General features: G+C 40.6%; 1 protein-coding gene across 1 annotated transcript; it reads right to left on the reverse strand.

Annotated features, from left to right (window-relative positions):
* Positions 1 to 458: 458 nt before the first annotated feature.
* Positions 459 to 26267, reverse strand: pik3r1 (phosphoinositide-3-kinase, regulatory subunit 1 (alpha)). The gene is made up of 15 exons (XM_042508856.1): positions 26040 to 26267; positions 24198 to 24825; positions 11912 to 12004; positions 11628 to 11702; positions 11154 to 11285; positions 10117 to 10318; positions 9679 to 9761; positions 4559 to 4760; positions 4284 to 4464; positions 4061 to 4186; positions 3837 to 3979; positions 3560 to 3736; positions 3369 to 3443; positions 3103 to 3273; positions 459 to 1099 (listed from the first exon to the last, which is right to left on the reverse strand). Exons 2-15 carry the CDS (start codon positions 24532 to 24534, stop codon positions 910 to 912), a joined length of 2187 nt encoding a protein of 728 aa, XP_042364790.1. The 5' UTR covers positions 24535 to 24825; positions 26040 to 26267; the 3' UTR covers positions 459 to 909.
* Between the last annotated feature and the right edge of the window lie 1235 nt (positions 26268 to 27502).

The following is a 27502-nucleotide window of genomic DNA, read 5'->3' on the forward strand; positions in this document are numbered from 1 at the left end:
AACAGGAACTGATCCTTTTTGGTATGGTGCACTTTGATTCATGACTTTGCACATTTTCACATATGTACATGAAATAGTAAGTCCATTCATAGTTTCACCTGCCCACAGTAAAGATCAAGTTTGCGTCTGCACTAACAGTCAGAAGGCAGGACGCAGACGGCTCGTCCTCTGCTCTTCTCGTAAAAGTCCATAGGAGTCTTTTCAAAAAAATTAAACTTTGTTTAAAAAGTGCCATTTTGCTACATTTATCAGCTGATCCATGGTCTGCTACTGAACAGTTAACACAAGCAAATGTGTTACACAGCCCACCCTCCCCCCCAACGTCACACATTTTCCTGATTCTATGAGTTTTGGTCACATCGACAATCACACACGCTCACTCACAGCCACATACACAGAAACACTTGTGCAGAAACACAAACAAAGAAACAAACACAAACACACAAACACACAAACACACACACACACACACACACACACACTCACGACATGAAAGGGAAAAAAAAGTGGAAAAATAAAGTTGTGGCCGGTGAGTACAGTTCCATTTGAAGAGTTTATCTGTTGCGATTTGACATTCCCGGCTGGTAAAGCTTTGAAAAAGAACAAGCACCATTAGGAAAAGGCCTCGAATGTCCTCCGCTGTGGGAGAGTTCAGCAGTTTCCGCTTGATTCTGTGCTCCCACAAAAAGCAAAAGAGAAATAAATCTACATTCAGACTCGCCTCGGGCTCGTAGTTGGGCAAAAGTCACTGAAATCTTTCAGGCTTTATTTTGTCTTTTCCTCCGATTTCAAGTCTGAGTTGGGGACAAACAGAGCCTCTTCTTTTGTTTTTAAATCATGGAGTCCGAGGACATTGATCTCTAACTCCCCATGAGGCCTTTTCTCTGTGTCCGTGTGGAAACATCGTCTTCACCGTCTCTGCTGGGCATAGACTGGATATGCTAGCGTCACATTCAGAGAGTCATTGTGCTGGACCAAAGACGTGTGCTGGTAGTGAAGTACGAGTTCTTTTAATGAGCTGTACAGGTTGTACGGCTCGGCGAAGCCGTAACCTGAGGGGGTCTTGTTGATGACGCAGTGCTTCACCTCGCCGTCCACACTGCAAAGAGAGGACAATGGTCACAGTCTGTCCTGTGGCTGCAGCCAATAAAAGTCTTCTTTCTCTCTATTTCCTTCTTTATAGACTGAAGTGTTTGCTAATTAAAATCATCCTCATCGACCAGTAAAACAAGTCAGGTACCCATAGGTACAATGAAACAGACTTTGCTTGCTTTCAGTGAGTCCTTGTTTTGTGCAGGGTGTCTACATACACTTCATTTCATGCTTTTTATGATCTTTTCAAGACAATTTTAACCATATTTATGTCCAATTTTTGGACAAATAATTTTTTTCTTACTGCTGGTAAGTCAGGTTTTTACCTGCATATTAATTTTAGTGGCGGCTACCAACGCCGATTTCCAGACCGTCACTACTTAAAATGGTCAATGTCGGCAAAAACTAACGCGGTATAATCATTCCACATCTTCATCAGTTCTTTTTTTTTAAATGCAATGACCGCAGTCGCGGCGCTGTCGCTGTGCCTGACTGTCCACATCACTGACTGGAAGCAGAGAAACAAGGTAAACTTCAACACTTCCTATACTCCAGTAAACTTTAGTTTCCTCTGAGAAATTTCCTCCAGTTCGTAGAGCATTAGTTTCAGGCGCTAATTTATCAGGTCTGAAAACATTGCAGCTCACCCTCAAGAGACAGGAGGGGCCGAGAGGAGCAGCAGAGTGCAGGAGAGTCGGGGAGTCCAGGCAAGGAGTAGATGGATGATATTTATACAAATTACACAAACGGTAAAAGGAAAAAGTGATCCTTTTTATCTGTTTCAACAACAGGTGAACATAATAATCATACAGTTTTTACCGTGGTCAATTTGATAGATTTCCGCACAGTGGCAGTTGCATCTTGGTTGCTTGGCGACTGTCATGTTCTCTGTCAAAAGTTAAACTTCGAGAGCGGCCGCGAAAGTTTCATCCTCATTGGAAAGTGATTCTTATAATATGCCAAAGAGGAAGAGAAAATGCCAACTTTCATCAGAGACCGATAATCCAGATCCGCCTGAGGCTGACGGTGAGCTCTGCTCCGCTGTGTCTGCAGCGAGCTGCGCTGCCGTGAGGGACAGGCAGTAGGGGAAACTGGGAACGATTGTAACACTTTCTCTTTGAGCGCCCATATCATGCTGAAAATGTATGTCTCTTAAATTTTGTCACCTAGTACTATGACGGAGGCTTCAACAAACAGCAATGTTTACATCTTTTCTGTTATATTTTTTGCAAAATAATAAAAAAAAGAAAAATCACAAGAATGAAAAAGACATTCAGTACACGGAGAGACAGAAAACCCACTGGACTTATTTGGAGCCTCCACCTAAATAATGTAAAAAATTTTAGTAGATATGGAATTCTGGCCCTTCTAGTGTTACCATGAGTTTTTATTCATCCTCCCAGATCTAATAAACACAATAAACACAGAGCCTGTGGTTTTGACCCACCATGGCTGGAAAAGTTCAGCTGGCTCAGACACAACGAGGAGGGAATGAACATTTTCCATCCTTTTGAGTTGTTAAAAACTGATTAGCTTTAAGTTTCTGAAACTGTGGTTAATTGGCATAAATTTAACATGTTATGAAAATATATGTATAATATCTTTGAAAATATTTTTCTAAATCTTGCAATTTGTGAAACATTTCACTTTGTTTAATAAGTGCCATTTTGCACATTTCCAGGTTTCAAAGGTCAAAAAAATCAAGCCTTTATCTTCAAAAGTCACAAATATTTTTAGCATTTAATTTACTCCATGCATTCCCAGACACTGTTCCCTGTTGTGCAGTAACAAAAAGAATTTTTTGCTAGAAAGACTAATTTTGGGGGGAAGTCCAGTTAATTTGTCTAACTCAAGACTGTTGAAGCCTCACATTACTTCAGATTAAGTTTGGAAAGTATTTCACATTTAGAAGGAATAGAGGAACGAAGCCTGTTTCATTGTTCATATGTGCACCTGATGATTTGTAAAGCTCTCCTGTAACAGCTGTTTGTAAAAAGATGTGATACATACACAACGCTGCAGGCGTAGCATCCTGCTTTGCTGCTGTCTCGAACCAGGAATGTTCCGTCTCTCTTGCCCTGGAGGAGAGCCTCCGCCTGTAGTCTGTTAATGTTGCCCAGCTTCCATGACCGCTCGTCGTGATGAGGAAGGTCTTCGTCATCGTCCACCATAGAATATTGACTAGAAAAATCAAAGTGCACACGTGTAAGCTGTGAGGCAAAAAGTGTTTGCATTTCGATGTTAATTTTTTAATTAAAAGAAAAAAGGATGCTCACTCTTCTGTGTTCTCGTTCTTGATTCCGAGCCACTCGTTGAGTTTCTTCTGTCTGACTCCCTTCTGGGTCAACCACCTGCAGGAGAGAAGCCGTTAGAAACCAGGGCAGAGCCGATTTGATTTTTCTCCAGAGAGCTGGAGCCTGAGCTTTGAGCAGCGTCTTCGGCTCTGATGCTGGAGCGCTGTACTTACATGAGATACTGGTCTCTGGTCTTGCGCAGCTGGATGAGGTCGGGTTTGATGCTGTTCATCCTCTTGTCGATTTCTCTGTAGTCTGCTGCCTGTTTCTTCAGATCTTCCTCCAGTCGCCGCTTACTATCCACGATTTCGCTTATCCGGGACTTCAACTTCTCGTAATTGCCCATTATCCTAAAAGCAACAAAGACATTTAATTTCAGCATAATGTAAATGTTTGTTATCTGCTGCTGTTGCTTCTAAAAAAGGCCCCCTTTTAATGCGTTAATCTTACCTCTGGATCTCCTTCTCGTTGCCTTCTCTCCTAAATTTCTCAATATACTCTTTGCTGTACCGCTCTTGTGTTTGGCATTGCTCCTCAAATATCTTTATCGTTTCGTTAAAAGCTTCAATAGCTGTCCTTTTCATTTGGATTTCCTGGAAGCAGAAGTGTTCGTGAGCGTCATGTAAATATTATGGTACATTATTTATGGTAGTTTGACTCTGGCTGGTACTCACTTGTGATGTTCTGGTGTACTCTTCATACAGACGGTCGTACTCTTTGTTTTTCTCTTGGTACTGCTGGTGGTACTCGCAGAGCTTCCTCCCCACAGCTTCAATGTTGTCTTCTTTCACCACCTGATCCTGAAAAAAGATTCAAGAGGAAAAAAAAGTTGTGGTTAAATTGCTCAACAGAAGCATTTATAAATGTGCTAGATTTGACTACAAGCTGGCGTCTAACCTGCTGGTGTTTGGAGACTGGATACAGCAGCTTGACGTCTAGCTTGGGGTTGTACTGAGCCAGTGACTCGTTGCGATAGTGGTTGATGAGCTCGACGACTGAGCTGAAGGTCAGTGGGTCTGAGAAGCCGTATTTCCCATCCCGGTGGAATATCTTGATGAGTTTGTTGTTGCCTCCTTTCCTGTGGACAAAACAAAAAAAAAGCAACAAAACCGGTTAAACTAACAGCGCCGAGAACTGACATGGCTGATAAGATGAAATGATTTCAAACTTACCTCAGAGTCAGAGTGTAGTCTCCGTGCATTTTTGTAGAGGCGTCTCGCACCAAAAATGTACCGTCCGCAGTGTCCCTCAGTTTCTCATTGACTTCCTCCCTTGAGATGTCTCCCCAGTACCATTCGGCGTCTTGTAGCGCCATGTTGTTGTTCATACCGTTGTTAGTCACAGATGTGGGTTTGGGTGGCTTTGGAGGTAGAGCTGGGAGAGCGAATTCAGAATTTAAGTACATGTACTGAAACACAGTCTCTACATGCTGCCATTAACGTTAACCAGATTCTCAGCTTGAATTGGACGATTGATTTTCTGGCTTGTTACGACGCAGTAAATGGGGCTCTCGCTCTGCATTCAAAACACTTTTTTTGCTTTTGAAAAAAAATTAATGCAAAATTCACATTGAATTCAGTGCTGGGAGTCACGCACAAGCTCTGTGACTCTCTCACTCATCTTTTTTTCCCCATTGATCAAACAGGAATGAAAAAATGCTGCCCCTCTCAAGCAGAGAGGCGGTAACAGCAAGGCAGGGGGAGGAGAGTTGAAGCATGAGTCAGGGAGAATGAATTTCATTCAAGAAAAGAAGATTTCTATTAATATTCCAAGTTACAAATACAGTTCTTTGGCCTTTTTTTCATGTGGAAAAATGATACCCATCATGATTCTGTTACACCAGCAGGATTACGGTTTTCTTTTAACAGGACAACAGGAAAACAAAAGGTTAAAAATTACATTTAGAATATATGTTAGAATAAAACTGTGAAACCTAATGCAAACACCAATATGACCATAGAGCCCCACTTTAATGTTTTGCCCCTCGCAAATGTTGTTAGATAATTATCACTGACTCATGATCAGAACATTAAATCTCCTTTTACTACAGCACTAAGAGTGAGATTTTCATTGTTACTGTCTATGGTAATTTTCATTAAGTGATGGAACATTGGAACTGCTGCTGTGGACCTAGATTGAAAATCTTTAACCTGCAGTGGCTGCTCACAAGCTGGTAGTTTCACAGTGGGGCTAGCTGTAGCCCAGCTACATGGTAGCAGGCTATTTTTATCCCACATATCTGCACCGCCTTTGTTCACTCCCTCTGCATTAACACCCTTTCTGCCACAATGGACCTTGCAGGACTCAGCTCATTGAGACCGCAGGCACTGTTCACTTGCCAGGCAGCTACAATTGTGACATGGCAGAAAATGCAAAAGCTTTACAATCAAAATGCAGCCTACCAACGCAACTGCAGCTCGTAGTTTCCGCTGCACTTCTCAGCACGTTTGCCTTCCAAACTGATCATGTTTCCTCCAAAGATCACAGAAAAATTCTGATTCTTGAACCCACTCATGAGGACAATGCAGTCTTAACAACAGCTTGGCAACAGATTTCTACAAAAAGACAGCTCGCACATTTGATTGATTGCAAAAATATCTCTGCAGAGGCACATAAAGTGATTTTTATACAGCCACCTAAAGATCCATTTGAAAAGCCATTAAGAGCAGCCTGCTCAGTAACGTGTTACATCACTTACCACAGCCAATCACACGGGGGGTCTGTCACCAACCACTCCTGCATCTTTCATTTCCTGAGAGTGATGAGGTCATTCTAAAAGCCCATTACCATTTAGCTCCCTGCTTCAATTCTTTACAACACTGCAGCTAAATGAAAAAAAAAAACTCTCTGCAGCATCCAGCGTTCATATGCATCCATCCTAAAAGCAAATGTGCAGCATCGCTCCACTAGCAGGGGGAAAAAGGACCTGCTGCCTGTTTCAATGCATTTCCTCTGTCATCCTCTCTCTCTCTCTGTCGAGCTTGGCTGCTCGCTCTCCTGCAGGTTGCTCGGCCCCTCCTCTCTGCATGTGTCGTGCGGAGGTTTAGTCCGGCCCACTGCTGGCACTCAGACAAAGCCAGCTCTGCTGCAGCAGCACGTACGCAGCTAAATTATAATGCTTGGCCCGGTCAGCAGCACCCAGAGCTCTGAAATACGCCTGTAATCCCACAGTGTGACACTCGGCATGACAGAGATAACTCCCTCGATTTCCTAAGTGAAATTAAAATAGACCTAGTTCTTGGGAAGGTAGAAGGATTCAAGGGGAACGCAGTCCTGCTAGGTTCAACTGAGGAACAGTTGCTAGGTCTCTGCGTGCTTAACTTGAGAAGTAAAAAAAAAAAAAAATGAACGTGTTAAATACAAACAACTGAAATAAGAAAAAAGTCAAAATCTGTCACCTAAATTGCCCATTTAATGGTATGAAAAATCCTGTCACAAGTACCATCTGTAAGGTATTTAATATCATTTGATTTAAACTTGCCTTTCTCCACTGAGGCCTACACTACCTGTTGAGATTGTCTGGATAAAGTCCAAACTGAAAATCTTCACTCAGCTGTTCAGATTTATCATCTTGCCTGAGACCAACGCAGAGTTTTATAAGCACTCTGTGAGAACAGTTCATAACTGTACAGCATGAGGAGCAGCCAAAGGCTAAAGTGTTCGCTGACAGCTCTGACTGAAGGCTTAAAGAAAACAAAAACCTCTTATTCTTGTTCGTCTTTTCTTAAGCTGTGGTATTTGTGTCTTATCTTTACGCATGCCCTTTTCGTCATAGCCTGGACAAAGAAGCAGCAGAAGCACACTTTCATATGACACATTTAAAAAAAAAAAAAAAAAAAAGGAGCAGAATCAACTAACAAATCTTCAAACTTACGTTGCAAGTTGTGCATGTTTTGGTGAATCGATGATTCCTCCTTTAGAGATTCTCTTTTAATCCCAATCGGTAAATTAAATCCAACAGACCAACTTTCAAGTCCTCCAGTAAAGCTCCATTTCATAGTTTAAGGCCGCAGAGAAAAGCTGGAGGTGGCTTCCTTTTTCTTTAATTCTCAAAAAGATAACAGCTTTGTGCGCTTCTTAATGAAATCCAGGTAATCCGCTCGGTGTGAGGCAGGTGCAACATGCGACTGTCTCGCTGACTGACTGAGTTCCTGCTGTGAGTGTGCTAAAGGGCTCTCTCTCTCTCTCTCTCTCTTTCTGAGCAGAGCGAGGCCAAGGCCTGCTCGCATGGAGGCAGATAGTTAATGATTAGCGGTCGCTGCTCTGGTGTCAGTGCTGCTTGTTCTGAAAGCAGCCACTCGTGCCAGCTGCATGTGTGTGCGTCTCTCTCTCTCTCTCTCTCTCTCTCTCCCTATCTCTCTATCTCTCTTTGGGTCACCCCCCTCTCTTTTTCTCTGTGTTTGTAAAGGAGGAGGCAGGGGGAGTTCAGTCTTATGATTAACTTGCAAAGTTTCAAATATTTGCTGAGCTGGGCACTTTGAGGCAGAGAGGACATGTGGAGATCCAGGCGGAGGGAGGATGGAGGGGAGGGGGAGGAGAGTGGCACTAGAAACTGGAAGCAGCCCTCAGTTAACAAGAAGTGCTCTGTGGAGCAGGCCGACTTTCCAGCCAACCAAATCTAAGTGGGCCTTTTGTCGCTTACTTAAAATAGGCACGCAGTAACTGGGAGGAGAGAGACACACACACACACACACACACACACACACACACACACACACACACACACACACGAGTCATTCACAGACACACATGTGTGTTTACAAAGTAGTCTATTCTTCCTCTCTTTTCTTGTGAACCTGTTGTTCTCTGTACAAGACAGGCGACTGACACAGTTTGCCACTTCTAAACTTTGTCGTATGTCCAACTCTGTCCTGTGTTTAGATATGTGTGTAAAAAGAACTTAAAAAAAAGAAAAAGGTTTTCAGCGTTTGTGTCATGCACGGCTGCTTGGCTGCCCTTCAATCAATCCACCCATCCATCCATCCATCCATCCATCCATCCATCCATCCCCGCACCAAAGTGCTCCCGCAGGTGCAAATTACTGACAGCTGAGAGTGGTCCATGCACAGGAACATTATAAATAGACCTAACAGGTAATAAAATGTTTAAACAGCCACCGCCAGTCCCAGGCCTCTGGGCCAGCCAACGACAGTGCTTTTAACTAGCACTGTAAAAACATAACTGTGCCACGCAATGCACTCTACTCACACACACACCAGCAGACTAGCTCCATCTATGCAGACCACCACTGCACCAGCCAGGAAACTGGAAACTGACTCTGTGCAGTTCTGTGTTTGACATATTACCAACTAATAACATCAGGGAAAAAAAACCATGCCGTGATTAGAAAACCAAAAGATTTTATCAGTTTTCTTGTCTGACACCTACAAGGCCATATGTTTAACAGAAATTCACCAGTGATCACCTTCATCTAAATGCAAGCCTTACAGACACAAAAATCACACCCAGTTGTACTCTGTATCAGACAAATTCCTTTTGAACTCTTGTGCCATGTCATGAACTATAAAAAAACAGTGTAACTAAGTACATTTACTCAAGTATAAACTCAAGGTACTTGTACTTTGCTTTAGTATTTCCACTTTATGCTACTTTATAATTTACTCGTTGGGTGCAAATATAGTACTTTTAGTCCACTACATTTCTTTGACAACGTTTGGTACTTTAAGTATATTTTTATGCAAATACTTTTGCACTTTTACTTAAGTTAAGTCTTATAGGCAGGCCGTTTACTTGTAACAGAGAGTCTTTATACAAGATGGTATTGCTACTATTAAAGTAAAAACAGACTGCTGTGTTTATTTCTAACAAGGTCATTTGCAACCAACATCCTCTGCAGCCAAAGCTTTAAAAATGATGTAACCCTAATTCAAAAAGTTCCACTGTTCTGCAACAAAGATCAGCAGGAAAAATGTGTAAGTTGAAACACATGTATCCACTGACCAGTACATGATAAAGTAGTCTCAACAACTATAAAGTCAGAATTTCATCTCCAGTTTGTACCCGTGGCACTCTACAAGTGCAGCAGTTGCAAGTCTCAACACCTTTCCTCCAAGCTTTCCGAGCTATTAATAGTTCATGTCTAAGGGTGTTCAGTCCATGCAATGTTTAGGTTCCTGCAGAACATATAGCCAATGGTAGATACAGAACTGAATGCAATGTAATGATAAAAAGTCATGGATTTTTTTAAATGCTTATTATTCAATCATGAGCAGTAAACCTGCAGCATCTAAAACCTTGTGGATGACTGAAGTAAAAAAAAAAGTTTAACTACCTGGAGCTGACTGACTTTCACTCCATTCACTGGTCACCAGAACCTCAATGATCTTGATGTGAGCTTCTGAGCTGGGTTCACAACTGCAGGAGGGCGAAGGGAAAAAAAAAAGGCAAGTTAAATAAAGTTTCACAGCCCAGGTGACAGCCTTTACTGCTCTGCTTTGCTCTGTGCTGGTTTCAATCAGATGGTTATCAGGCTTAGCTGCTTTAATTGCGCAGCACAGCTGGTAAGTAGAAAAGCTCCAACCTATATCCGTGTACAGCTAAAACCCATGAGTGCATGACAGCCTGCACTCTCGCGGTGTGTAGGTGTGTGAGCTTGAGTGTGTGTGTGAGAATCTGTGTGTCTTGGTGTTGCATGACTGAGCCTGCACACTTGTCTGTCTGCTGCCTGGGTGTCTGTCGTCGCCACGGCTGCGGCTGCTCTGACACCCACCTGGTTGTCTGTTGTCTGAAGAACACGGGGCTGAAGATCTCGCCCAGGGCTCTGGCACTGAGCAGGTTCTTGGAGCCGTTTTGGCACACTCTAGAGAAATGCCTTAGCAGACAGTGGAGGGTAAGCCAGTATTGAGGAGGCAGGGTCTGGGTGCTGGCGATGCGACGTAGCAGCTGGGCACATTCCTCAGGATTCACCACCTCTGTTGAAACAGATGAGAACGGGCCCAGAGGTCAGTGAGACAGATGTAAAAAGCTGTTCCTGCCTGAGTCGAACAGGAGCATGAAATGAAAGATGTTTCTTTAAAACAGTGAAGAGATGGAAAAATAAACGTCATGTGCAGTTAGGTTATGAAACCGCAGAGCAATTGTGTGGTTGACAATGAGCGTAAGGTACACTGGCAGGTGATTGGCTGCTTAGAGATGCTAGAGATAAACTTTCAGGCTTGTTTTAGTTCCTATTAACCACAGATATCCTGTTTCTGGCCATGTGACAGCAAGAGAATGCAGTGCTACAGAATGGTGTGTGGTGTGAAAAGTCGGTCTGTGCTTGCAGAGAAAGCAAGACAGAAAGAAAGTAGGTTAAGATATAGTGACAAAATACATAAATCATTGAAGCTGACAGAATGACAATGCAACCAATTTATCCATTGTTTCACTTCATCCGTGTTATTCCCTTTCTTTTTATGGATTTATGTGTGTATGATTGGTATGGGGAGGCAGGGGTTTTTCTATTTTTCTCCTTTTGTTGGACTTGTTTGGACCTCTTATATAATGTGAAAAGCAATAAAAAAAGACCGTGATCAAACATAACCCCCCTATTAATTAGAACTTTTTGGTTACAATAAAAAAGCACATAAACACTAGGGGAAGAGACTTAAATATAAAAGTCTTCTTGAAGGGCCATGAGGAACTGACGAGCTCTTGTGGTTTGTGTTCAAAGTACTGAACGTTCAATAGCAGAGTGTACATGACGTCAGCTCTTGTTTTACTGTACAGTAAAAAAAAAAAAAAAGCTTTTGAATCTTCTGCTCTCACCTTTGGCAGTGTGGACCATCTGAGCGTGTATCGCAGTGGGGATGATGGGCTGGGGTAGATCCTGCAGGTACCTACGCAGACCATCACACAAGACAGGAAGTTCCACCTGATCCAGGTCTGGCGAGGGTGGATCTGAAGTGCAAAACAGCATGGAGACACAAAATACTTTAACTACTTTTTGCAAAGTAAAATCTTTTTCTAGCTCAATTTGCAAAACTTTAACATGCATATGTAGAGATGCAACCATAGATGCAAAAAAACCTTTCAGAAACCATGGTACTTTGTTTAAAAAAAACGGTATACGCACGCATACAAATCATATTCAGTCCCCTCACACATTTATCTCTCTTTGTCACCACCATCTACGTCAGTAATTTTTTTTCGTTTCTATTTGAGGGATCTTTTTTTCCGTCTCCCTCAATTAACTATTTAAAATGTACTGGCCTCAAAAAGGCTGATAAAAAAGCTACTCACCACAATCAAAATACTGTCTGATTTCCAGTCCACCACCAGCGGTAAATGTTCGATATAAAGTTGGGTTATCCAGCCCTGCAAGTGATCAGTCAAACATAAATCATTCCATTTATTGACTGAGAAAACTAACACAATTCCATTCATGTGGTTCTGTGTAACAGGCCACATATGCACGGTCCAATGTGGTTAACAAAAGACAGTCAGCGCAAACAGGCAAATTGAAAACTCAAGTGCAGATGCATGTCAAGATGAAAGACTTGAAAATTTTCCTCGGTCAAGCTCACCTTTCCTCTCAATAGCTTCCAGCAATCTGGCCAGCATGGGTGGACTGGTCTCTGGGAGGGAGAACTGCTCTGTCAGGTCCAGCAAACAGAAGCCTGGAGGACAAGATTTAAACAGTTAAAAAGTGCTCTTTACCAATTATTCGCTGTGTCAACACTTTATCTTATGAAACTTTCTCAGGCACGTGATACATATGTTGCCCACTGGAATTAGGTTAGCGACACATTCTGTTAAAAATCAAATAGATATACCCTAAAACTATTAGATAAAACTGCCAGTGAAACATTATGATCACTATAAATCTACTGTCACTGTCACCACCACACAATTTATCTGCTACCAAAGAATGCAGTCCTAACAGGTTCTCCCATCTGAATTAATTGACCTTGCATTAAAAAGTATGCAAATAGAAAGTGTAACAACTGTTAGCATGGCAAAGATAACATAACAGCTAACTAAAATCATTTTCTTGATTAACTGATTCACTGGGTTTTTCTATAAAATGTCAGAAAATAGTGAAAAGGGCAGATGTGAGTTTATCATCACATGACACGAAGAAAAGCAAAGCTGAAAAGTTTGAATTATGCAACATTCGGTATTTTGACTTGAAAAATACCTTTAATGATTAATTAATACTATCAAAATAATTGTCAATTCTTTTTCTTTTGATCAACTATTCATTTCAGCTCTAATTACAATACAAGGCTGTGTGGTTTTGGCAGTTTATTTTAAAGCATTCCTTTGATGGATGCTTATGTCCTGTCTCCACACCTAAGAGCCTTTTTTTCAACACATGCAAAATGCATGAATATCTCTATCTAGCATGAAACAGAAGTGTTTTGTCTGAATGGTGACATAATCATGGCTAAGAGAATCTATTGTTTCATCCTTCTGGCAGTTTAGACAACACAAATCGCTCTAAGGGGATTTCACTTGGCCCATTTTTTCTGGAACAGAATGGTGACAAAGACTGCCTCTATTTCTTTTACATAATTTGGTAGGAAGGAGCTAGTACATGTTTATCTGTATCTGTTCAACCAACTAAATTATCTGCATCTGTATCTATACTCAGAATGGGTGGGGTTTGAGAAAACAGGTGTAGTTTAAATCTAAAGTGGGTGGGACCTAACAAGAACTTGTTATTTTTAGCTTAAAATTGATATGGGCTGATTAGTAGTTGCTGCATTCCTTTTTAAATGTTTTTTTTTTTTGTATCGTTTACAGAACCAAATTAGTGTTGAGCTTCAGATCATTCAGGATCACACGAGTATAAGATTAAAGGCTGCTCTCCAAATGAGGATTTTCCTTCATCACAAGTATGGATATGGACTCAATTTATGCCGATGATATTCGTAACAGTAAAAAGTACATCAACCTGCAATGGATTTTATCCAGGTATACGACTCAACCTTACAGTTTAGGTAAGTTCAAAGTCATATAAGCGCATTTAGGAAATGGACCAAGGCACAAAAAGTGAAAGTATATGTAGGTGAAACAGAAATTAAATGATCTGCTAGTCATCAGAGGTTGTGATAATTGTTCATATGATGTTAAATGTGGCAATGGCTGCCATTCATTTCAAACAGCAAAGGCTGATTAGCTGCATGAATTACAAACTACTGAGAACTTCAAAAGGAAGCAGGTACGAGACCAAAGGACTGCCATCAAAAGTAAAAGTTTTATTTACAACAGCCTGATTCAAGAACAGGAGGTGCTGAGCACTCAAGTTAGGGTTTGGTGGACCAGGGAACTAAGCAAATACCCTGTGATATGAGGTAAGCCAGGTCTGAGTTTTTTCCCAATTTTTCCCTCAGAACTTTGCACCCAGGTGTGGACATGAAAGGTTGAAGGGGTTGGCAGGGATTTTATTTGGATTTGCAAAGGCGTATTTTGAAAGGGCACTTTTCTGAAAGGCTCAACTGTTTAACACAGAGTCTGCAGTTTCAAAATGCTCAGAAACTATGAATGGAACCCTTTCTAGTAACCATATTTTTCTTTCTTTCTACCTTAAAAAATTATTACAAGTTTTTTGGAATCGGACATCCACCAGTGCCACTGATGCATGCGCGCTAGTCATTACCAAAGGAGCTACCCTCCTTTACCACAGAGTGTTCAATCAAGCAAATAATGAACCACTTCATCCAAATCCACATCCTCTTTGGCCGGCGCAGCACACAGGCTGGCATGTTGCGTGTGAAGAAACTGGATTACCAAAGTCCTTCTAACCACAGAACACACAAAACTCCATGTAGGACAACTGTTCATCTGGAAGACATTATTGGAACTGCGAAGCGAGAGGGGGGTTTTCTCAGAAGCAGTGAACTCTGAGATGGAACACCAGAGTTTCCTTAAATAGAGATCGAGACACGCAGTGCTGCCATCGCACACCTTGGAAGTGTAACCTTTCTACCAGACAAGATATCTAACACAGATGCCACTCTAAAGCCAACCTTATTCTGGGAAACGCAATTCACAACCTGGAAATAAATTTAAACCCACCCACGCTCCAAATGTTCATATCTATGAAAACTACAATATTCCAAAAGCTAGTTTTTTTTTATTAAGAAAACATTTCTGACAAACATATGTCTTTATAAGAGGTTTTAAATGTTAGGAAGAAAGAGCAGCAATAGATTTGAAGTCATCTTCCTTGCATGTCTCCAGAAACATGGTGATAACCCTACAACAAGACGACCCTTCAAAGTAAAGTAGGGTTTCGTGTATTTATTTACTCTGTCTGTGGCTGGCCTATGAGTGACACGGGTCAGCCTACAGATAGAGTTGCTTCTTGGTACTGTCAACGACGCGATAGTTTCAGTGCCAATGGAATTGGATCAAGTGGCAGGCAAGATATGGCAGAAATTTTTTGAGCTATCAGTGATGATTTTTTGAATGCCTTGGTGTGAGATCAAGCGGAAAACTTTCCCCTGCTGGCAAGAGCAAATGACCATGGAAACACATACAAATATACACCAATAACTTTTGCTATTGCTCATTTAAGCCATGATAATACTGCTGGCAATAACTAGATAGCTTTTGCTGCTGTCGAGAAAACAGGTGGGGCTGATTTGACCACATCTTGCATTGGGATGAATGTACTTTCTGCAACTGTAGCTGAAACGCTGGTTCACTTTGGAGACTGAAAACATCTAGAAACACCTGCATTAGTAGTAAAATTATAGTACCTGGCAGCATAATCAAAGAAGGAGACACACTAAATAATCCTCTTTGCATTATGAAAGTGTCACGACAGTGATAACACAATGTGTTACCACAGTCTTGCTCTGTTTAGAAACAGCTGAGGGTCTACACACATCACAGTTTTAAATGGAAGTTGGTTTCTGTGGCAACTTGTGCGAGAGAGTAAGGAGGCAGGGGCCCCTTGGACATGTCTCTACAGGCCTGCATGCTTGCCAGACCTTCTCATGATATCCCAAAAGGCCCCAGCCAGCCAGTAGTCAGTTAGTCAACCGCAGGTCAAGGAAGTCCATACAGCTGCCACTGGTGCTGCTGTGGTGTAGGGGGGACAATCTCCCCGACCGAAACTGTATGTCTGAACCGAATGAACTGCAGACTGTGGGCAGGACAGGCATGGGGCACCACCAACACACTAAAGATAGCCCACACTTTGGATATATTTAGAGGGTCTACTCAAGTAACCAGCATTTTCAGGTTATACCATTTCTTCTTGTCTGGAAAAGGTCGAGCTGAGGGACAGCAGTATAAACTAATAAGCCAGGGAATGTACATCACACCACACCACACGTGACGGCACATTATTGATTAATAAGTGCATCATAATAAAAAGTACATTACACATCCTAATACCAATGTGGATCGTCTGCACAGCGGCATTCATGAAAAAGAATGCAGCTGATAAAGCATTATTCAGACCTTCAACATCATACAAAAAAAGCTGAGATTTCTCATTAATACATTTCAAGCATGATACAAGCATGTTGAAGCACAAGTCCATGACACAGGCACTGAGCTGAGTAAGTTTCAAAAGGGCAGGCAATGTCTCCTCCTGCAGGGTGCAAGATGAAGTGCAAAAGCTAAGCAACAGCCAATGAGGACACTGTTGCTACAGCCTGACAATTAACCCTATAAACAGCAGACCTTTAGTGAATTATAACACCTGCACAAATAACCACAGTTTCCTGATGTGCAATTAACTTTGAATCAGTGGAATCAATCCACCATATACCAGTGTGCATACTACATAAATACTACTTTAAGAAAAAATGTGCCTGAAATGTGTCTTATGGTATTAACTGGGAGACGTGAGTGGCATTCAGAATGAAGACATGCAGTGTTATTTTCTGGGATTTTGCCACAATGCTAGATTGATTTTAGATTGATAGTCCTTTTCATTTGTAGGGACAGGTCTTTTCAGCAAAACCACAAAGCATCTGAAAATATTTCCATTTTCTGAAAAATGTCAGTCACATTGCAATGACACTGGTCTCACTTTGGATAGATAGATAGGTTTTATTTACAAGTACAATATGTGGAAAGGTTTTGAGGGGTCAAATATTTCCATGTATTTTACCTGACAAGTAATTTAAGAGCAAAAATAAACACGTAAGAGAGAGATTCAAGATGTGAAAAAAAAAAATCATCTGTGATCCTGACAGAAACTGTAAAATAATTTCTGTAGTGTATCAGAGAAAGGCAGTAACAACAGTGGTTTCTATGTCACTATTTCCCATTTGCATTATGTTGACCTTTCGCCTCTAATGAGTGATATATGTTAAAAGTTGCATAACTGCAATGTGTGTTCTGCGCTGAAAGGGTGTGCTGTAACTGCTGTTTTTCCTTGATGTTTCAGTCCATGCACATAGCGTGATACAAGAAGGCTCTTAAGTGAAGTAACCGCTTCTATTTTTAATGTATCTAACCAGCATTATGACCAAAACTATGGGGGGAAAAAGTTGAAAATAAACCTAGGCTTTTTAAAGGGAGCCTGTCTTGTTCAAAGCATTATGTAACACCACACCTCCAGAGCACGAGGCTTGCACACAGCACCTAGCAACACTAGCTAGTCCACCTCGTCCCCCTCCCTGTCAAATACATCCCATATTTCAAATACCTTTTCTGGTCCCCTTGACATTGTCTTCCTCTCTAATCTCACCTCTTGTCTTATTGCACCACTTCTTCTATCTATCAGTCCACCTCTCTCTCTCTCTCTCTCTCTCTCTCTCTCTCTCTCTCTCTCTCTTTCTTAATCCTGCTAGCAGACATGCTCTGACTCTAGTAAAGAAGATTTGCCAATTCAGACTTCAGTCTTTGCACACAATCAAGTAATGAAACTGTTATGCACGCTTTCATGCACACAAGTCTTACTGGATACATACACTAACAGAGTTTGGAGGAGAAAAAAAAATCTAATTACATTTGATTTTATTGAGCCCTGAAATTACATTACTTCTCTTTTTTCTTAGTCACATCACTGAATGAAGGCATTTTTTCAAAAGTGTATAATTACAACAGTTGAGGATGTGTCACTAGTTTTTTTATACTCACTCAAACTAGTTTAGTGTAGAGTAAACTGCATTTTAACCCAAAGGTGGTCTAAATCTATACTTGGACATGTTAAACCATTTTTTACAGAAAAACTGGTGAGATGAAAAACTGTTTAAGCAGTTTTCAGTCAAGCAAAAATGCTATATATATTCTATGGAATTAACCCTTTCAAATGTGAGTAATTTCTCATTTTTCTTTGTCTTGTGAGACACTTACCAATTTATATTTAGGTTATGGACTGTTAGTTGGACAAAATAATAAATCCAAATGAGACAGCATCAGTTTTTATTTAAAATGCATACTTTGATAGCCATTTTTTTTTACCCTAATCTACAATAAAACACTTGGAGTGGAAGGTAAGCAGTTCCTTTTCAAATGCTTTTGCTGGGATTAATAAGAGAAGGATGAGTCTATGTCATCATTTTAGCAATGGAAAAAGTTGCTAACACAGAGAAAAATAGAAAAACTAATGAGCAATATACATTAGTTTAAAAAGGGATAACAAAGAAGATGACAAATATTTAATGACCACTCCTCTGAGACACAGTCCAATGTTGGAAACTATGACAAGCCAAACTATATTTAAATCTAGCATTACGTTCACAGGAAGTGGATTTGCCGCTGCCACTCATTCCCAACAACTAATGCTGAGAATATTCCGAACTATAATTATGCAACAAAACTTATTTTACAACAGCAGAACTTTAAACCTAGTAATAATATACTAATTCAAAAAGTCACGCAAACCTAAATATGTAAAATTAGCCTCATGCCAGCAGCATGTACACCGATAACAATGACAGTGTAAAACAGCGATCGCTGGGGTCCTATTCAGTGTGCAAACCATTTATTGTCCGGTTGCATTGTGCACCAAGTTACTGCAATCAGCACTTAGCACAATACTGATTCATCACAAAGCTACAAATCAGTCTACCATGCAGTCTGTGCGCGGCCCTCCACCAAAGAAGCGCCAACACATTCCTGGCCCCAGCTGCCTTTAGCCTCACAGAGGAACATCACAGTAAATAAAAGCAAATCAGAAAAACTTCTGTGCTGCTGCTGTGTTCATTCTGCCAGGGACCTGTGTCCATGTACTCATCTGTGACTGTCCTTTCTGGAAAAAAGTGACATGCATCTGAAACCAGAACTTAAGCTTCCACACGCTCACTTTAAAAAAGAAGGGTATTCTAAGCAGAGAAAATCAACAGTGCTGTCAGAGTGTGTTCAGTACAGCAGATGTCAGCCTGAGTACTAAAGAGGCCCGAGGAAGGAGAGCTACATTATCTCAATCTCCAGCTATGCAGAGTACTCTCCCTGCAACTGTCTCCTTTGTAGAGCTTGCTCTCTTCCTTCCAGTAGCACTTCTTAAAATGTACAACTACCACATCAATCTAAAAATTTCCAAATAGTCTATTCCGCAAATACATGATTATAAAATCCACATTAATTGGTGATGAAAAAGTAAGTTTGTTTACTTAAAAGAATCTGCTTTTGAAATGCACTTCAGTCATATTCACTCAAAAGCTTTGAAATATGATTTTAGTGGGATTTAAGTTAACAATGTGATGCAGTGTTACACAGACTGAAAAGAATGATAAGCCCCAGCCAAAGAGAGAATATGAAGCCTGATGGCATCAAATATTTCCTTAAACAAGTCCGAGCATGTAAGGCTGAACCTTGCGAGAGCATGCCGGGTAACAACCAGTTATTAACACTTTTATCTCAAACATTTGGAAGAATGTTCACTTGGAGACTGGTTGTCGGAAGATCGGCAATTATGCACAGAAAAAAACAGTTTAACCATGTTGAGCCATCGTCTTGGCAATTTTAATGCGTATCTCACATGGTCAAAATTTTACCAGTGGAACTGAGAACAGTATCAACTTATACCTTTGTTTTGTATCAATACAACAAACATGAAAAGTACTTAAAATTGCAACTTTTAATCAAATGGAGCTATAAGAAGAAGGTTTCATTCTCTGAGTTCCTTTCTCTTGGCGGGCCCAAACACATGTATATTCTCTCAACTGAGAGGCCCAGAAAAGGAGCAACACTTTAATGTTTAAAAAAAAATAGCTGAGAGCTGGAATGAGGCAGAATAGTTTCCCAGCCCGGCCCTCTTCTCTTCTTTTCTTTTTCTCCCTCACCCTCTCCACATCTGCTGCACTCATGTAAACCCCTGTGGCTGAGAGAGGAGAGGCCCCTCCATTCTCCACCTCTTTTCCCCCTACCAGAGCTGACTGTAGGAACTATCAAAACATTAAAAAAAGAAAAAGGAGGAGGGGGAGGCGGAAGAAAAAAAAGCTGAGAAGTAGGAGGAAGGGAGTGAGATCCCTTGGTGGTGGGCAATAAATCACAAACACTCTGGGAGCAACAAGAGCCCTGCCTCCATTGCGGAGCCCCTCTTCAAAGCCCCCTTGAGCATGCAAGTCCCTCCCAATGCCTACCCCCCTTCACCCCACGCCTGCTTCAGCCCCTCTGTCAAGCCCCCAACCCCGCTCCAGTCCTGATCCCTTTGCACACTATCCGTTGCACAGACCCTATAGCAAGCACAGGGGCTCTCTCTCTCCCTTACCCGCAACCTCAGGGCCCCTTCTCTCCACCCCCCTCCCCTCTGCGTCTCCCACAGCCCAGGACACAGAGACTTTTCTTCTCCCAGTGCTACATTCACACTCGCTCCAGGCTCTGCGCTGCCACTCAACCACAACACAGCTATTCAACACATGCCCCCTTCATACAGCTCCTCACTCACCCTGCAAACCACAGCAAAGAATTTCACAATCGTACCACAAAAGGGCAGAAACTAGAAACCTGGCAACTACAGCTGCTCTTTAGGTGAGCAGAAAGCCCTTAAGCGCACACTGGTGCAAGCCGCAGTGTCTTTAAAAAGATGCATGTTTTAATTGCAGTTCAGAGTTGCGGCCTGAGCAGTAACGCTGATTCGAATTTCAAAAGGGGAACTTTTATACGCGGCCGTGTTGAAATTCACAGACATTGGACAAATGGGACAATGGAAACAAACTAAATACATCTTACTTACATCACTTGCTGAAAAAAAAACCCTCTATAACTATAATTACAGGAAAGAGCACTCATTTACTGCTTATAGGTGCAGTAAAGGAACAGTTCAACTCTCAGCTTGTTTGTCATCTCACACAAAGCAGAATAAAAGATCGATTTGATCTCTTGGTGTCTGCTATAGAGACTGATCACGTTTAGCTTAGTGTTTCACTAAGGTAGGGTAAGAGTACTTGCCTACAACTGTCAAAACGGCAAACGGAGACTCTGAGAGCTCCAACTTTACCACATTTGCACATTTACTCACTGTATATTGTATATATTAAGGTAAATATATAAAATATAGGCCTGGTGGTTTTAGAAGTAGTTTTGTGTTTGAGCCAAAGTATTTCTTGACCACAAAAATTCCTGTGCACCTCAGTTAGTTGAAACATTATTGTGTACAAAAACCCAGGTAACTCAAGGATACTGATGACAAGCTAACTAAAACAAGTAAAATATATAGGACCGCAAAATCAGAATTCAATTCTTAACTAGCTTGCAAGATATGTAGAAAATCTGATAACATTGTCCAATAATGTGAGGACAATATGACTTACAATAAATACGTAAATACTTAAGTGTGCATATTTGCTATACAGTTTTGGGTTTTTTTTGTCATTTATTTTTGCTTTAATATGCACACTGCTGAGACCAAGCATTTTAAGAGCCCATATCCACTGAATAAAAAACGAAATAAATTATTTTGAACATGCATACTTTTACTGGCCAAAATATATGCATATTGCGCATTTTTTAAGAATTTCGTGATTTAATCTCATTGTTAAAAATGCCATAGTGATTAAACATTCTAAACTTTCTTGTCATGGCCATTTGGGTATATATTATTGAGTTTACACGATTCACTTGATTACCCCATGAAGTACATAGTAGTGCAAACCTGCTTTGTTGCACAAAGCATCATAGATTTCAGAGTTTAGAAAGGGCACCTGAGTGTACCATTAAGTCCCTGTTCCAAACTCTGACACCTGTCCAACACAGACGGACAGCACAAAGCCATAAATGACGCAAGAACATGGTAGAGACTCTAAGCCTTGTTTAACATTTACCAGCCAGTGTGGTAGAACAGCTTTGTTAGATTTACTCGCCAAGTGAGAAACCTCCCTCATTTGGAGCATGACGGGCATTAATTTCAGACAAAATTAAACTATATGATTCACATTTCTGGCAGGCTTTTGCAATGTGTCGATTGTGCATGTTCCTGTCGTAATGATGTGTTTAATTCTTTTCTACCACTTGCCTGATTGGCCTATTGAGTTTCTAGAGCTATCCTGATCTGGCATTTTTCCTTCCCTAGGTAATCAGGGATATTGTTGGGCCCTGGTATTTTTTGCTGTTCCCCCCCAAGGCTTCCAGAGCAATTTGCCTTAATCGCCAGTATATAATGATCTAATCATCTTTCTCAACACTGACAAGGGAATCATATTCCCTAAAGATGTGGCTTTGTGGAGAAACACAGATAATATCCACTGGTAACATATGGCTGGCAAGAGATGCTCTGGTGTACTATAGCCTGGATAAACGCCAACATTGTCCTCTGGGACTCAGCTTGGTTCACATCCAGTGCAGCTGTACAGTTCAGGGCAAAGCCACTTGTTGTCAAAGACTGCAACTGTTCTGCAAAATCAGCATCTTTCTCAAACTTTAGTAACCCTAATCCAAGCCGTTTTGTGATCACGTGACCAAAATTCCCAACTGAAGTCGCATGATAAAAATCTCCATAACTTTATTAAATGCTTAAGGCCACAAGATGTGGCTGAAAGCTCTGGAAAATCGAGCAAAATAAGATTGAAATTTCGATCATCAACATTAAAATCAGGATTGGCGATTTTCTCGGTTTTTACATCAGAGGGAAAAAAAACACTTCAAACACTACATAGCATAGATGACGTGAGAAACAACTGAAGTGGAAAATCTTCCCCCTACCCTGAGGTCAGCAATGTGACAACATTTTGCCTTTGTAATGATTAATATGAACACAGACCATGTTGTTGACAGAAAAAATACTGTTTGTGGGCTATGCTACACAAATGAAGGTAAAGCAAGGATCTGGTAGCTTGACCAAACTGACCATATGGCCTAAGCGTGACACAGTTTCCAAAACAATATGGTAGTTGTATCCTGCTTGGAAACCATTTCGCCAATCTTTTTAAAAGATGAATTCTAAAATCTAAATAACAGCTGTCAAGGCATGAAACCTATGATCTGCTGATTTTAACCACTCAAGAGTTGATAGTCTTGACAATGGCATAGCTGTCAGTGGTAGAAAAAGAGAAAAAGAAAAGAAACTGAAAATTGAATCAAATTATTAGCTTAAAATAAACAATGCATCAAATCGTGGATTTGGAGACACGTGACACCCTTATTAATTAACAATTTGAAAACTTGAATATGGTTCACTGACACGGCTCTTTTCAGTCCTCCATCACCTTGATATGCAATATTTTGATCCTTAAGCTACATAAATTCTCACTATGTCGAGACTAAGTGTTGTTTTACGCAAAAGCAAATGTAAGCAGGTAAGCTTTACAAATTGAAATCTGAGATGTGACAAATGATACAAATTCATTCAACAATAGCCAATTCATGGAAATACATAAATGCTATCACTAATTCTCAAATATGGCTAACTTCATGTGTCATAGTGCATAGTCATAGCAGAACAATGAATAATTTGCCAAAATATTTGTGAAACTATAGCTTTTGCTAAACGTTACTCAAGGAAGTCGAATATCTGTGTCAAAAACTGTTTCATTGTGGATCAGACATAAACCACAATGACAAATTTCTAACTACATGTCTTTCAAACTACATACTGCAGTGTTTGAATGTGTGAAAACTGTTGGAAGAAAAATTAGGTACCTATCAGCTACAAAGCATTATTGGTTAAGACCCTGCAACACACTTCTGAGGCACAATTTTAACATCACTGGGGAAGTTTCAAGTAATAAAATGATTCTGCAAGAAATCTGTGTTAGATTTAGGGGGATATATTGGCAGAATTGGAATACAAGAGAATAAGTATGTTTTCTTTAGCATATATTGACCTGAAAATTAAAATTATTGTGTTTTCGCTACCTTAGAATGAACTATTTACATCTACCTAAGGAACAGATCCTTGTCTATGGAGATAACCATATTATATAACGCCGTGTTTCTAATGTAGTCCAGAACTAGCAAAACAAACACTGGCTCGTCAGAGTCATTCGCATTTTCATGTAGGCCACGTTAGTTAGAAGCCCCTTTGTGATGGTGTGTCGTAAAACATTGATTTGTAACGTGAAATTGCTTTACTTAGTGTTTTAATCACCAGGTCTGTTAGTTTTGGAGAGGAAAAGACATCTGTGAATAATTTGGCTCCCGCTGAAAACCTCTTAAACGATGAACACAGATGGAATTCTACCTGGGAGACATTTCAACTGGGTGCAAACTGCTAGATGCCATGAAATCCCCCCCAAATCTTAATCACTGGACGGTTAAATAATGTCTTAAACAAAAATAAGTGGAGAAATAAAAATCTCATTATGGGAACATGTGATGGCAATTTTTCACTATTAAGATCTAATAGACCAAATGATTAATCAAGAAAAAAAATGTCAGATTAATCTTTGATGAAGGTAATACTTCAGTTGCAGTCATATTAATTTAAAGTTCTGTACAGTGGTGTAGTGGGTTTTCACTCACCTTGCTCTGAGTCGGAGTCTGCCTCTGTCCTGAAGGCACCTGGAGCAACAGGTAAGGGTCTGAGGGGCCTTGGCTTGGGTGTTGGGGGAGAGAGCCACTTCTTCCCAATGAACTCGACATATGTCCCAGGGAAGTCCCCTTTTTCCTGAGTGGTTTCATTGAAGCCTGGCAGCCAGCCAATCTCATCTGGCCTCTGTTCCAGTCCTTCAGTGTACCCAAGAGCCACCAGGGCTCCTTTGCTTACCAACAGTATATCCCCCACATGCAGATTGATGTCCTCCTCCCTCTCTTTCTTGTAGTCATAAAGCGCTCTGTACTGATATCCTTCAGCACTCATATTGATCACTCGGTGTCAAGGTGTTCTCTTTGAAGATTCAACAGTTCAACAAACAAGTCACTTTTCAGGTTTCTCAGACTAGTGTTTAGTCCAGGTACACATTTGTTAGTTCAAATAGTTGCAGGTGTATTCTCTGGCAGTTCCTTGAAGACAAAACTATCTAGCTTGTCTTCATTCTTTCACAGTTCCCGTCTTTTCTGAATGATTTGCAGTTCTCTTGATGCGTTGCCTCACAGTATGTACCCATCAGTGAATGGCCTGCAGCTGTGATCTTGAGAATGCTATCCAGACCTGTAAGGTGAGAGTGAAGACCAGTTGCAACATATTGTATAAGACAATTACAATATTACTGACACTCAACACTCAGATGTGAACTAAACTTCACAAGATAAAATCATACATAAAATATTACAAGACAGAGTGACAGATCTGCAGAAAAGCCTGTGGATTTATTTATGTTCCTACATCATATTTGCCTTTACTCAATTATTTACAGCATGCACACGTTTTGTAAAAGTTATTTTTATTTAAGAACTTAAATACTGTTAGCACTAAATACTACCTATTGTACCTCTAGTAAGGCATTTGGCAAGTTTGTGGCTGCTCATATTTTCTTTGGAGTTGATGCTCTTGCGGTCCTTTCATTTAAATGTGACAGTAAACCCGTTGGTTAATGTTTTATTTATTATTTTGTAATGTAATAGTTTATGATCAATTGCACTACTTCTCTTTACAGCAACTGGTGCAAGATGACAATAAATGACAATAGTAAAAAAACATCTGACTCCATTATTTTCTTACATCAATAATAATATCAATCATTATTATTACTTATTTATTATATACTCTTTTTTTTAGTGTTACTAACAGTTTCTGGCACACTGGGTCAACCTCAGGGCTGCTCATCCAACCCATGGTTGCTAACATTAGCATTATCCGCGACAGCTTAAATTCACCACGCTGCAAAACTTACGAAATACGAAATAACAACATCTTTGGAATGTTTGCAAAACATGTTGGGAGCAAGCTTGTGAATATGGAAAGCACTACTGCAGTTTTTGCAACAGTTTTTTTTTTTCAGTTTTAAAGAGCCAAACGCTGTAGCATTGCTGGAAAAAATGTCGAGGGAGCAGAATGGTTAACAGTTAGCTAAGTGAGCTAGCGTCAACTTGCTAACGTTATCGGTAAACGCTAGCGTCAATTAGCTGAAAGCAACTAGTAAGTTACACTTACGAAAAGTTTCTTCCCTGTGTTGCCTTTTATGAACAAGAGAACATTTGTCTATAGTAACATTAAAGTAAAGATAAAGTTTTGGAACATAGCAGAATAATTTGGGGAAGAAAATAAATATGCAACTTACACAAAACTATAAAGTAAAAACATAGCGAACGTGACAAAACCGAAATGTAGCCACCAAACAAGTTGCATGGTTTCTTAAATTCGCACTTTTAACACCAACATTTGCGAGCTAAGTTAGCGAGCTTGGACGGGAGTACGTGACATACCGAGCATGCATAGATCCACAGGGGAATCCAACCAGTCCTTCCCACGCTTCCCACTTCGTCAAACTTCACAGTTGCGGAGTACTATCAACAAAAAGCAGCCCTAAACACATCCTTTAACTGCACGGTTGAAAACAAAACTCCACCGCTTATGCTTAAATCCGGTTTAACGAACAGTACAAACTGTAACAGCACCACAGCTTCGTCGACATAACGGCACAGTTTCTCGGGTCGTCCTGAACAAAATGCTCCCTACAACGCCGCCTCTGCGGCCAACAAGGGGTAAGACAAAGCATGGCCGCTCATTGGTCCGTTTCTCTGTCAATCTCTACCGTCACTCGATTTGGCCAATCAGCTTCTCGCTAGAGACGAACACTCCCCCGTCCATGTACTCCTTGCACGCAGCATGTAAAAACCTATGGAAATTACATAACTTTCTGCACGCAATCGAAATGCTAACCCAAGTCGTTTTGGTTCTTATTATCAGCATCTGCTCTCTCACTCGACGAGAATTGCTTTCGCAGAATCTAAATGTAAAGATGATATCATTTTATACTATATGTGATATCCTAGACAAGCACTCCAGAGAGCATCTGCAGAAAACTTAGGTGGAAACAAAATCCTGGTTTCTTTTTCTAATTCAATACTTTAAAAAGCTATAATTGTTATATCATTAAAAAAAAAACAATAACTTGTATATTAAATGAAGCTTAAATAAAATAAAACCCATAACACAGTACAGCAGGGAATGAAACATACAGCTAGGACTCTGCACGCAACCAAGTTATTTATTCAGCCCATAGTTTTAACTTTCTTTGTTTCCTCTTATAAATCATTACATGTTCTCAGCATGTTAAGTCTAAAAACCTTACACAGTCTCCATCTGAGGCGCATGACGGTGAATGTGGGTGGCCTAATTATGGTCGGGAAAGAGGGCTGGCTTCCAGAAATCCCCTATCAAGTATAAACCCTACTGTCCCGGCTGTGCTAAAATAGGCTGTAAGCAGCTTTGTACGAGCGTAGGCCCCTTTGAGTGTTCTGCAGTCAAACAGGCATCAGTGGCCATCACCACAGAGAAAAGAGGAAGGAGAATAGAAAACAGGAGAATTGGTTGTGTTGAAATCAGTCATAACTAGGAACTTCTAACGGTTGCAGTGATGTGTTTGGAAACTTTGATGAAATGTACCTTTGACGTCTTTTCATCAAAAAAAAAAAAAAAATGCACATATGGTGCAAGTTTCATCACCACACTAACCTCGCAGTTATCGATAACTGCATCTCTTTCTATCATGGATCCACTTATGCATTTGCACTGACAGATGATTTAATTCTCTTGAATGATACACCAAACAGTATCCAGCACATAGCCACTGGATATTACACTCAGGATTTATAAAACTGCTGCAGAGGATGGAAATTAATATTTGAACCACCAGACTATATAATCCCCCACTCTGCCAGCACCT

Source organism: Plectropomus leopardus, chromosome 20 (genome assembly GCF_008729295.1).
Source record: "Plectropomus leopardus isolate mb chromosome 20, YSFRI_Pleo_2.0, whole genome shotgun sequence".
NCBI classification, from domain to species: Eukaryota; Metazoa; Chordata; class Actinopteri; order Perciformes; family Serranidae; genus Plectropomus; species Plectropomus leopardus.